Here is a 12,837-nt window from a genome sequence, read left to right as displayed (position 1 = left end):
GAAAATTAATGCTTTTTTTATTTTATTTTTTATCTGATTCATCGATTTAGCGGAAAATTAACCGACAGATTAATCGATTATTAAAATAATCGTTAGTTGCAGCCCTAATATATATATAATATATCAGTAATACTACTGACGTAATATACCCAAAAACCTCGACACCGTCGGGATATAGTATGGGGATTTATAACCAGCCAGAGCGGGTTATATATATATATATATATATATATATATGAATGTGATTGTGCACACTAGTATTAGACAAGACCAGACACCGTCAGGCCTTAGTTATACCGAAAACACCTTCGCCTGAAGAGAAGGCACTTCCATATTATAAAACTTCATAATATATCAAATATCAAATATCTTGAATGGGAAAACCCGACTACCAAGCTCATGACGAAGCCATGCCTCTGGTAGAAAGGGCCTTAATACCTATGGGGCAGACCTGAGCCACTGAGGTATTATCCATAGAAATGGCATCCACTATCCATCTAGACAGTCTTTGCTTAGTAACCTGATCCCCCTTTGGATCGGCCACCAAAACAGACAAAAAGCTGTTCTGAGTGTCTGAAAGACGCAGAACGCTCCAGATAGAGTCTCAGTGCTCTGACAGGACAGAGAAGATTGACCTTACCATCCTCAGCAGAAGGGGGGAAGGGCCAATAATGTAATAACCTGAGCTCTGAATGGCGTTGAGAGCACTTTGGGTACATAACCATGCCTGTGCTTGAGGGTGCTGAGGGTTTGGACAGATTCCAAACTCCAAACAGGAGGGGCTCACAGAGATCGCTTGATAGATGCCAATTCCAACAGGAGAGCAGTCTTTAGCGAGAGAGGTTTAAGGTCAACCGATTGGAGCGGTTCAAAGGGCGGACCCCTTAGAGCCCTCAGGACCGTGGATAGGTCCCAGGGAGGCACCGAAGGAGGTCTTTCAGAATCGCCTTTCAGAAACCGAACCACCAGTTCATTTCTTCCTAGTGACTGGCCAGCTACCAGAGCGTGATGCGCTGCAAATGGCTGCCACATACACTTTGAGCGTGGACGGGGAACGGCCCGCGTCCTACAGCTCCTGTAGGAAGGAGAGCACCACAGGTACCTCACATGACTCTGGGTCAAAACGATTTTAAGCACTAGCTGGAAAAACCCGACCATTTTAAAGCATACAGGCGCCAAGTAGACGGGGCCCTAGCCTCAGAGATAGTGCTTAAGACCTTCTCAGGAAGGTCCCTGGGTACCCGTTTAGGGGCCATACATGGAGGGCCCATAAGTCGGGTCGGGGATGCCATATTGTCCCGTTTGCCTGAGAGAGCAGGTTTCTCCGCATTGGAACAGGCCACGGGACTGTGTCTGACAGCTGAACCAGCTCCGGATACCACAGTCAGGATTTCCAGAGAGGGGCCACCAGAAGGACTGGGCATCCGCTCTCCCTGACCCGTTTGATGACTTGTGGAATCATCGAAACTGGGGGAAAAGCATAAAGAGGGAGGTTGGGCCAGGGATGGGCCAACGCGTACCTGCTTTTCGAGAAGAACACCGTGCAATGAGTGTTGTTTCCTGAGGCAAAAAGGTCGACTTCGGCCTCTCCGAACACACTCCATATCAGACTGACCGTCTATGGGTCCAGGGACCACTCGCCTAGGGGAGTGTTGCCCCGTGAGAGCATATCCGCACCCAGATTCTGAATGCCCGGTATATGCGTTGCCCTCAGAGAGCTCAGACTGGTCTGTGCCCATACGAGGAGGTCTCTCGCCATGGCCTACAGGCTGCCTGACCTGATGCCCCCCTGGTGGTTTATGTAGGCCACCACCACCATGTTGTCCGTGCGGACTAAGACATGGTAACCCTGTAGGTTTGCCAGAAAAGTTTTCAGGGCCAAACCAACTGCTTTCATCTCCAGACAGTTGATATGTAAGCTCTCCTCCGTGCTCGACCAGAGGGCGGAGGCAGACTTGCCCTCGTGCAGCGCTCCCCAACCTAGGTTGGAGGCGTCTGTGAACACCACCTCCTGGAAACCACTCCCATGGTCACACCCTCGATGTACCAGTTCTGAGTCCGCCAGGGAATCAGTGTTCTTAAACAACCGTGATTCACCCTGATGCGCAGGCTTGCCTGACTGCCATGCATGGGTTGGCACACGGCGTTTCAGCCAGTGCTGCAGCGGGCGCATGTGCAGTAATCCCATACGGAGTACTGCTGATGCTGCTGCCATGAGACAGAGAAGTTTCTGAAATTTCCTGAGGGGTGCGCGCTCGCGTGAAAATTAATGCCAAGCTTCAGTAAATTGAGGAAAGGGAGTTTCCCCCACTGCGTATAGCTACGCAATACAAAGTGACCGTTCGAAAGGGAACAATAAATGATACACCATTTATTTTTTATATAAAATACAAATATTAGAAACAAACTAATTCTATTAAGTTTTTTTTTAAATTAAAGCAGTATGTGCAAGTTAAAATAGGCAGATTAGTGCTGGTTGAAAGAAAATGTAATACATATACTGTAAGAACAGATTGAATTTAGTATTTTATTCACATATAAATATTGATCAGTGAACAAACAGAAGACCAGCCGAACCTGCTTGCGTGAGAACAAACCTCTTGCAGAGGATAAAACGTGATGCGTAACACGAGAATGAACCTCATTGGTTAATCGCGGGTCAAGCGAACATGCTTGAGCTTCTGTTTAACACAACTGACGTTTGAGTTGATGAATGTTTATATGTGAATAAAAGCCTAAATTCAATATGTTTGGACTAAACCGCTCAATTCATATGGATTCGTTTTACGATCTCTTTATGAACTTTTTGAAGCAAAGTGGTAGTTGTGATAGCGGTCAATGGAGGGACAGAAATCTATAAGATTTCATCAAAAACATTTTCACTTGTGCTCTGAAGATGAACGAAAGTCTTACGGGTTTGTAACGACATGAGGGTGAGTAATTCATGACAATTTTCATTTTTGGGTGAACAATCCCTTTTAACCCCCTGAGGTCGGCAAACGCGCGGGCGCGTTTTGCTCGTTTTTTTTTACATAGCAGCAAAATAGACCTAAAATACTCCGTCAGTTTTGGTCATACAGCCTTAAGAAATATGAAAAAATAAGCTGTTAAATGTCTACTTTTTTATGTGTCCACTTACAATCGAAATAAAACATTGTGCTTTTGTAAAATAAAGAAAGTAAACAGGGAGTGCTTTCTGCCTCTCCGTCTCCGTGAACTTTTTTTCTGAAGCACTTCTCTAAACTCAAACAAAACTCAGCGAATACTATTCACTCAGACATGAGCTATATATCTCTGTAATCATTTAAGTGTGTAGTTTTAAATTATCTAATTCAAAACTAAAAGAAATATTCTCTGTTTATGTAATCTATATATAAAGAGCGAGAGATCAGCCGGTCTCATTATCGTTCTGGCAGCTCATTACTCTGCTAATGTGACACGCCCATCGAGAGCGCGCGCTATTCAAACGCAGATTATCTGAAGCAACACATGCAAACCAGTCAACGCCCACAACAGCTGGAAAACACATTCGCTGTGAGGAATAATAATATCGTGATAATCCTGGAAATTTTACCTCAAACGTGCTGGAGTAGCCTAACAACGGATCCAGCTGCAGATCATCAGTAAGTGCTTTGTTCTAATCGCGATATGAAATGGTGTCTGTAAACCGCAAAAGACTGTTTAAATTTGAATTGCGTTTCTGTGTTTGATGAATGAACGGCACATGCTGTTGTTTACTCCAGCTCGCGCGTTTCTGTGTTTGAATGAATGAACAGCACAGACGCATGTTGCTGTTTAGCTACTACAGCTCGCGCGTGTCTGTGTGTGAATGAAACTATCTATATTGCCTACTGAGATGAGTAAAAATCGACTGAATACGTTGAAATAAAATGTCTTTGGATAAGCAACATATTAAACTGCAAATTAACATTTATGCCCTAATATATATTAGCCTATAAGAGACAATATGTTACAGACTAAATATGAAAGACAACATTTCGTTTTGGATAGATTATAAAGTTTTTACTGCCACATCAAACCCTAATTTACAAGGTGCAAACAAAATCTTAAAATATCAATATAAGCCTGGTCTTTAAATTATTTTTGTGTTTTATTAGTGACAAATTTGGGGAGAGGATAGCCTACATCCAAAACTTTCTGAAAATACGAATGAGAATTAACTGCACAATTACTAGAAATGTTTACCTTGGATATTATACAATTTGCAAGCATACACAGCAGGGTGGGAAATTAACTTTTTTGTCCACCAGCCACAGTGGCTGGTGGATGCCCAATTTTACCAGCCACTTATATTTTTTACCAGCCACTTTTTCCGGAATTCAAATTGCAAGAAAGAAATAGCTTCAATACGTTTTTTATTTATTTCAGGGTACCCCCAGGATCCTCCAGCTTAAATTCAAGGCTTTTTAAGACCTTTTTAATACCATTTCAAATGAAATTCAATGCCAACTTCGTACCCATTCCAACATAAGTATGAGAGGAAAATATAAAATCTGTATAAATTTTTAACCCTGGAAAATAATTATGTAGGCTACTATGTAGGCTACTTGAATTAAATTAGATAAATATATTTATTTTTTATAAAAAATAAAAAAGTAAAAATATTTAAATGATCAGTCATATTTAATACATACGCAACAGCGTTGTAGTGCGCTTGGTGTGTAGGCCAGTGTTCATTTTGGCAACCATTTTTGATTCAGTCTTAGTCTTCATCTTCAGACGAAAATGCTTATGAATGCAAACTTTTAGTCATTACTTTTAGTAAACTGCAGTTACTTTAGGTAGCTATTTTATATGTAGTCTTTAGGCAGAAAATGTCATAATTATTCTCTCTAGGCCATTCAATTAAGCTTATGATAAATTATTTACATTGCACTCTTTAGCAGTAGCACTTGTGCAATTCTACAAATCCCTTTTCCTAAGTTCCGTGGTTCTCCAATTTTTTTGAGTGCCGTACCCCCTGGTACCCCCTCTCTTCCACTTAGACTGCAGTCACACCTTTTCCATTGAGGGACAATATTCGCCCCCTTTAATACATTTTTCCATTTAATTTTTAACCTTTATAATACCTTTTAAAATAAATAATGCTTTAAATAAAACAATGTTCAATAAATATGCAATGTTAAAAAACGTTTAATATTAATAAAAATATTATATTAATATAGCCAGTAGGTGGCGGTCATCGAGTCATTCATTCATTGAATCTCACGATTCGTTCAAAGCCACAGATTTAGTTGCAAAATAGAGCAATAAGCCTGACTATACTGTTTTAAATGCAGTACATCACTTAAATGTTACCCTTTTTTTTTACTGTTGTATACAATCAATGTCACATTTGAAATCGTGTGGATATTCGGGAAACATTGCATTCTTGCTCATATATGATCAACATTAAAAACACTGCTGGATATCAGCCTGCATTTTGGTCGCAGATTTAGTCGCACAAACAGCGCAAGCGGCTCGTGACAGAACACAGACCGACTGAATGACACTTTAATTTAAGTAGAAAATCTCAAATAAAGATCGCTGAACTCCAGCTTGTCTGTGTTTTCAGATCATCCGCGCTTCAGCAGTGTAGAGAGCGCGCGCGCGAATGGTTGCCAGATAGTATTGAAAAGACCGTGTAGAAAACATGTTCTTTTTACAGAAAAGCTCTGATTTGGGGTTTAAATTATTGAATTCTGGCATTTGTGGCCACAGCGGATTAAACCGACACTTTTCCATTTCAGACGAACCTAAGTGCAGTGCATAGACTGGTCGTCGGGAAGGTAGGATAACCATTCCCTCGGTTTCCCTTGGTCATCAATGCGCCACTTGTTAGAAAAGTACCTTTTCGTTTTCTTTACTTCGCCCTCAGTTTGTAGTTGTTCATTTATAACTGCTGACTCCGCTGCGGGCCTCCTAACACCAGGATGTCGCCACATTTTTTAAAATAATTTCCCTTTCTTCTGCACCAGCTCGCTCAGCTATATATATGCACTTTTTTTAATTCTCAGCTTAGCTATGTGTATACGTTATACAGTATAACGGTCTCTTCAGCGCCGTGACACACAGCGCTGAAAACCAATCAAAAGAGTTAACCGTACTCGACAAAAGTGTATTATTGTTACTTAGCAACCGCATTCTTTGACAAAGGCTGTCCAATCCGTACAATGAAATCACTCGCAGCATGTTATTGGTTACTACTTAATACATTCAATGGTAAGTCAATGTAAAGACGCGTTTACGCGCGCTTTTGGTGCGAACGCAGCATTATTATAATCCACCCGCCACTGTGGCTGGTATACACGGCAAAGTGACCCGCCAATTTGAAAAAGTACCCGCCCTCGGCGGGTGGCGGGTGCTAATTTCCCACCCTGATACACAGTTTGTGGAAAAATACACTTTTTTCAAGATGTTTCCAACTCTGAACCAATTCTGTATGATTATATATGTATGTGTATGTGTGTGTGTGTGTGTGTGTATATATATGTGTGTGTGTGTGTATATATGTGTGTGTGTGTGTATATATATATATATGTGTGTGTGTGTGTAGTCTTTGCATCTTGTGGCTCAGTGACACCTATGAATTGCTCATTAGTATGCAGCATTAGCAGGTCTTTGTCTTCAGGTGGGAATGAGGACATTATTCATGACCTTGTTGGATCATTCACACCCACCTGCATATTGCCTTTCCAAACAAAAAGTGTCTTACAAAATTTAAATCAATCTATTGTTTAATGTGAACGATTAGCCCGGATGATTTTCAGATAATTTTAAAGTAAACACTTTAGCCGACAACATCCATTAGTCAAAAGTATTGTGGGAATATGTGAAGTTGGACGTTTGTGGTCTTATATCAGACAATTTAAGTTTGAGTTTTTTGAATAACCACGCATAAATAATATTCTCTCAAAAATGCAAACATGTACATGCATGTTGCTCACATATTATGATAGACATGTTCGTGCTAAATAGAGTGTAATTACACCTTTGCCATTAATATGTTTATAAGCAACTGAAAAAAATACAAATATCAGGTCATGTCAAAACATCTCAAGGACCCCAAAAACACCTTAGACTCCAGAGGGTTAAGAGCATTTCTGAGAAGTTAATACGGGCCGTAATAAACTTTTCTGCGGCAGTTTTTTGATTAAGCCCATATAAGCTAAATTAATTTGGGCGGACCACAGAAATGGTGTAGATACTTCCTGAATCTGATGTAAAATGAAAAAAAGATATACCTCTCGGTAGATGGGGTCTACTGGCACTTCAACAGGCTTTGGGTCCGTGTGAAAGAGAGGCAGTTTTAAAATTGCCAGTGAAATTAATGCCAAGCTCAGAAGAAGAATAATCAGCCTTTTGCTAAGGGAAAAAGGGTCAGATACTTAAAATTAGTAAAATTACATTTTTAGGTTATTTTTAAATAATTTACAGTCAAGGAATACATTTTAATATAATCATGTCTACTGTTTACCTGGGTTGAAAAAGCCATGGTTTGACAGCTCTCCTCATGGTGGCATCTGACCACCAAGTGCTTTCTTTTTACTTTTACTGCCTAAAACAAGCCCTCGCTTCCGCATGTGACGGATGACACCTAAAAGCAGAACAAAAACCAGACAGACCACTTAAAATAGCACAAATAATGCAGTGCTGACAGTTCATTCAATACGGCATTTGAGGATGTGTTCACACTTTTGGCAGGTTTGTTTGAGATGCAAACTCATCAGGGGTGAAAGAAATCAAGGTGACATAGATGCAAACCCGCCCCCAATCTGCTCTACTGATTGCAACTTCAGGAATGCTAGCTCAAATAATGTAGAGGACATCATGTAAGAACGTAATGTAATGGGATATCAGTTCAGGTGTGCTGCCTGCACCCGTAACGTCTCAATCTCACACCTGCCTCAATCTGCTTTACCAGCAGTCCTTCACGCTCACATAATTCTCCCATCCTCAATGGAACCAATGCACATTCACTTGACATACCGTAGTTAAAGTTAAGTAAATTATCACAAACATTGCTACCAGGGATTGAAATTAACTTTTTTACTCACCAGCCAATTTGGCTACTAGACCTTTTAATTTACCGGCCTTTTAAAACTTACAAAGACCAGCCTAAAAGGACAAATAGACAGGATGGGCCAGGGTCAGCCAAAAATTGGCAGATGTGCTTCTTCGTTGCTAGGTGGTTCTTTCCTTTTAACACTGGGGTTAGTTTTCCCACATTATTACAGTACGTTTATTGGGTCTTCGTTATTCCCTTTAAAGCAAACAAACCAGCGTGGCTTTATTTGTTGCTTAGTGCCGGTTATGTTAAAATAAGCCAGAAAAGCACAGGTCCTGCACAATTCAGTATTTTTTTTCCTACTATGGAAGTCAATGGGGTCCATCAACTGTCTGGTTACCAACGATCTTTAAAATATCTTCTCGTGTTCAGCAGAAGAAAGAAATTCAGACAGGTTTGAAACAACTTGAGGTTTAGTAAATGACGACAGAATTTTCATTTTGAAGTGAACTTATCCTTTACTATTGTTTTGTTAAGAATTATCTATATATATATATATATATATATATATATATATATATATATATATATATTTGTATCTTTAGGTTCAGTCTTAAAATTGACAGAGTGAACACTAAGCGAATCAGGACTACGTATCATTTTCTTTTTTGGTCCAGACCCAGAAAACCAAGAGAACCGAACTACTACAAGTGTGAACACCGTGTAAAATCAGTTCTTGGGCACATTTTTATTTGTTAGTTTCACAAACATAAATTCAAATGCTTTAGGTATATATAAACCCTTTATATTAAACAAAAGTTAAAAATACCATTGTATTAGTACATTATATGGAACACATACTATGATAATAAAAAGCAAATATATGAATACCATATTACATTAATAATCTTTAGTAGGCTACCATATATGACTGCACGATATTGGAAACAAACTGACACCGCGATATTTAGTTTTTCTGCAATAAATATAAATAACCAGATGACTTGAATAGAAAAGTTTGGAAATAATTGTAGAGGGGGGAATGGCTAAATAAACAAAGATGGTCCAAAACGCAGCAGCTCGAGTTCTTTCCAGAACCAGGAAGTATGACCATATTAGCCCCGTTCTGTCAACACTGCATTGGCTGCCTATTAAACATCATAGAACTTTTAAAATATTGCTGACTACTTACAAAGCACTAAATGGTTTAGCTCCGCAGTACTTGAGCGAGCTCTTAACGCATTATAGTCCTTCACGTCTATTGCGATCTCAAAATTCTGGCCAGTTGATAATACCTAGAATATCAAAATCGACTGCTGGCGGTAGATGCTTTTCCTATTTAGCACCAAAACTTTGAAACAGTCTTCCTACCATTGTCCGGGAAGCAGACACACTCTGTCAGTTCAAATCTAGATTAAAAACATCTCTTTGACCTGCCATACACATAACACATTATCAATTTCTATTATTCAAATCAGTTAAATTATTATTAGGCTGCATAAACTAGGTCAGCCGGAACCGGGAACACTTCCTAATTCCTATAACACCCGATGTACTCGTTACATCATAAGAAGAATGGCATCTACGCTGTAGCGTCTGGACCAATCAGACATGCACTAACAATTCATTATATTTAATGAATAATCCAGCAAACTCACTCTCCAAAAAAAAAAAGGTCTATGAAACTCCCTCCAAAACTAACATCACAAATGAAGCTTACTCACTGGCAGAACCTGGTGTCCTGTTACAGGACACATTAAGACTGATAACAAGTTTTACGACCCCAAAAGGAATTTGCAGAGGGCTGTGACACACTTAATTCTGACTGAGAAGGAGAAATAAACCCTGTTAATCCTATACATTCTCTCTCTATATATAACCACTTGAGAAATGTATAAACATGCATCTAATTTTCCCATCTCATGATTTTCCTTTTATGTGGTTTGGCTTATGTTTTATTGTAAACTCTAATGGGTTAATGTTTCAAACTTTGCAAACTATGGTTAACCAAAATCATGCGTGGCACGTTTGGTCTCTATAAACTCCAAACTTCGTCCCCCATTTGTTAATTTACATTACATTGATTTTGCTAACTTTGTGACGCATTAGTATTATTCGAATCTTGAAGATTCTTCTCTTAAACACCCAATGAAATTACATATTCAAATAACTCCTAGAACACAAAGGGTCGTAAAATTTTCCCTCCAAAGGAAACACTTCTTATTGGCTCACAGACCCCCAGAGGCTCTGACATCTTCAAGCTATAAAATCACTGATCACAAGATCAGCCGCCCTCTTACCCGCTCTCTTACTCTCGTGGTCCTTCCTGAGAAGTCCTAATGTGAAGATGATGCTGAACTAAAAGTCCCACAAGTCCAGATTGTGCCAGGCTGCGGCCTTGTCTTTCCATTCACCAAAGAGACTCTGACTCCAACTGGTTCTCTCTCATCAAGACAACATCAACCAAGATCAACTGACGCCCCAACAAATTGCATCAGGACAGTTAAATTCAAATGGGCGAGACATGCAAGTATCAAACTTAGTCTCATTACCCTTTTAAAGAAGGGCGTGTTAGAACTAAACTGATGGTTTGCGCAAGGCTTATGATCTGCTGATAATTCAAACAATGCTATAACCTCTTGATTTCCAATATTCTGCTTCAGCTCTCTTTCATGTATGCATGTGTATGTTAGAGTAGTTTAAATGTTTAGTCTAGTTAATAAAGTCTTGTTCATATCACACGTAAGGTTGTCTTGTGTCTTAAGCTCATATCCGGAGTCAATAATCATAGATTTTTGGCTACTTGCTCTTAGTAGTACAAGTAAGAAAGACATTTCCCATGCCCCGGAAATGTACATTTCTGTTAATCAATTAATAACCAATATTGAGGGTTCACAGGATGAACTGGGTAATTGGTTGTAATGTTAATGAGACTTTGAGGACTTTGTGGCGCCTGGTAACTGTCTGTCCACAACTCTACATAGCCTTACTGAACGCGCTGATGACGTGTGATGTCTGCAAGAGCAGGGCGTGCGGAGGTATGGAAACACATAGCTTATTAAGGTACAAAAGTTTTTAAAGGATGGCAATCTTCCAGAAATTTCTCCAGAAAATTTGTGATGATGACAGTAGCAAATTTAGTACAGAACATATACACATGGCCAATGTTTTGTACATGCAAACCAACACACATTTAAATACACCTCAAAACAATTACTTATATTAATAATTAGTCTATGGTCTGACATTTAGTGGCTCTTGTTGTATTCTTTATCACAGGGTTTTAAAGGCGCTCCTCCGGAGATGGAGGAGATCCAAGTTTACTTAAGGTTTTATATTTACAGGTGTTTAACCCATATTCTAAATTACACATTGCATTGTGTTTTAGGGTTAAAGGTCCATGTACTTAAAGGACAAGTTCGGTATTTTACACTTAAAGCCCTGTTTACAGATCGTATCTGATGAAATAGAACGGTTAAGATTAAACTTTGGACAGATGCTGCTGTCGCGAGAATTTTAGGTTTATATCGCTTTCCCCCCTCACCCCCACAATGGTTGTCTATGTTCACTGGAAGATTCCTTCCTAAAACACATTAAACTTTCGTTTACAAAGACGTGAAACTCACCGAGTGGTCAGGGGTGTTCACTGATACGGTTCCAAAAAAAATCGCTGAAAAAGATGCATTCCAACAGGTTTTATCGTAGTTTTTGTCCAACTCCATGACTTGTATTGAATGTGCTGTGTGAGGTGCGGTATTACTCCGCCGCTGGAGTGTCTATTATTCAAGCTCTCAACGGAAGAATCACGGGTGTGACACGTTTGGCAAAATAGGTCCACAAAAGCTAAACAAACCTAAAATTCTCGCGACAGCAGCATGTGTCCAAATTTTAATCTTAACCGTTCTATTTCATCAGATACGATCTGTAAACAGGGCTTTAAGTGTAAAATACCGAACTTTTCCTTTAATGGATAATGTCCTGGCAGAAAATAACATTTACCTTTTCTGTTTCTACAGATTTTTCTTTACAGTGTAGATATCACAATAAATGCAATGTTAAACATGTACAATGCTCTAATGTCCCTGATAGTTGCAGGAATGTGTGTTTCAACAAAGGAATGAAACTGGAAAAAAAAAATTCAGCTAGGTATTTATTATGTTTAGTTGTGTTGTTGTTGAGTTTTTTTTATTTTAGAAAAGGTGTGGAGGACAGAATGTCTTAGATCTTAGAATGTATTCAGAACTAAATGTACACTGTTATGGAAATTTTACATTTAGATGTGTTTCTTTTGCTTTTGTATGGGTACAACTTTTATTAACGTTGAAGATTCATTTTTACTCATGAGCATTTAAAGGAATATAATCATATAAGCAAAAAGCACATTATTAAAGATATAAAACCAAGCTTTTAGAAATGTTAAAAGTTAGGACAAACTTTCAGGAACGAAATGTTCTCGGAGTCATGTGAAGGCTGACAATATGTGTGTGCGCAGTTTCGATCAGCACACGAGATCTGTAGCAGGAAACTTTTGCTGATATGACAAGTTGTTCTGTCTGATAGAAATAATGTTGGAAATGAGATCATGAGCACATGAGACCATGAGCTAAGAAGTCTGGGTTTAAGGTAACAAAGGTTTTTTTACACAGGATGTGTTAGGGTATATAACATTGGCAAAAGGGACTAGCCTTCGCCTTCTCATGTCAGATGCTCTCTGCGTGAGAATGCCATGGGCCTTCTCAAATCAGACGCTGTCTGTGTTCATGCATGAAATAAAATACTTTGTTTAAACTTTTGAGAATCGACTTTGTCTCCTTCATCCAGGTTTTTAA

The 12,837-nt window shown here is 39.2% G+C and overlaps 1 protein-coding gene across 3 annotated transcripts in view; it reads right to left on the bottom strand.

Annotated features, from left to right (window-relative positions):
* The window catches only part of st3gal5 (ST3 beta-galactoside alpha-2,3-sialyltransferase 5), a 53,952-nt gene that overhangs the window by 27,799 nt on the left and 13,316 nt on the right, over positions 1-12,837 (bottom strand). For 2 of the 3 annotated variants that reach the window (XM_079630737.1, XM_079630738.1), the window contains exons 2-3: positions 7,478-7,597; positions 7,245-7,365 (exon numbers count right to left, since the gene is read on the bottom strand). In XM_079630737.1, the coding sequence (XP_079486863.1) occupies positions 7,245-7,365; positions 7,478-7,515 (159 nt within the window). In that variant the 5' untranslated portion in view covers positions 7,516-7,597. Of the gene's footprint in view, positions 1-7,244; positions 7,366-7,477; positions 7,598-10,308; positions 10,444-12,837 lie in introns of those variants that run through there. The other variant, XM_079630739.1, reaches the window with a different exon arrangement.

The sequence above is a fragment of the Phoxinus phoxinus genome (genome assembly GCF_949152265.1).
Source record: "Phoxinus phoxinus genome assembly, chromosome: 12".
NCBI classification, from domain to species: Eukaryota; Metazoa; Chordata; class Actinopteri; order Cypriniformes; family Leuciscidae; genus Phoxinus; species Phoxinus phoxinus.
Note: the sequence above shows the minus strand (reverse complement) of the source record. Positions and strands in the feature narration are given on the sequence as shown.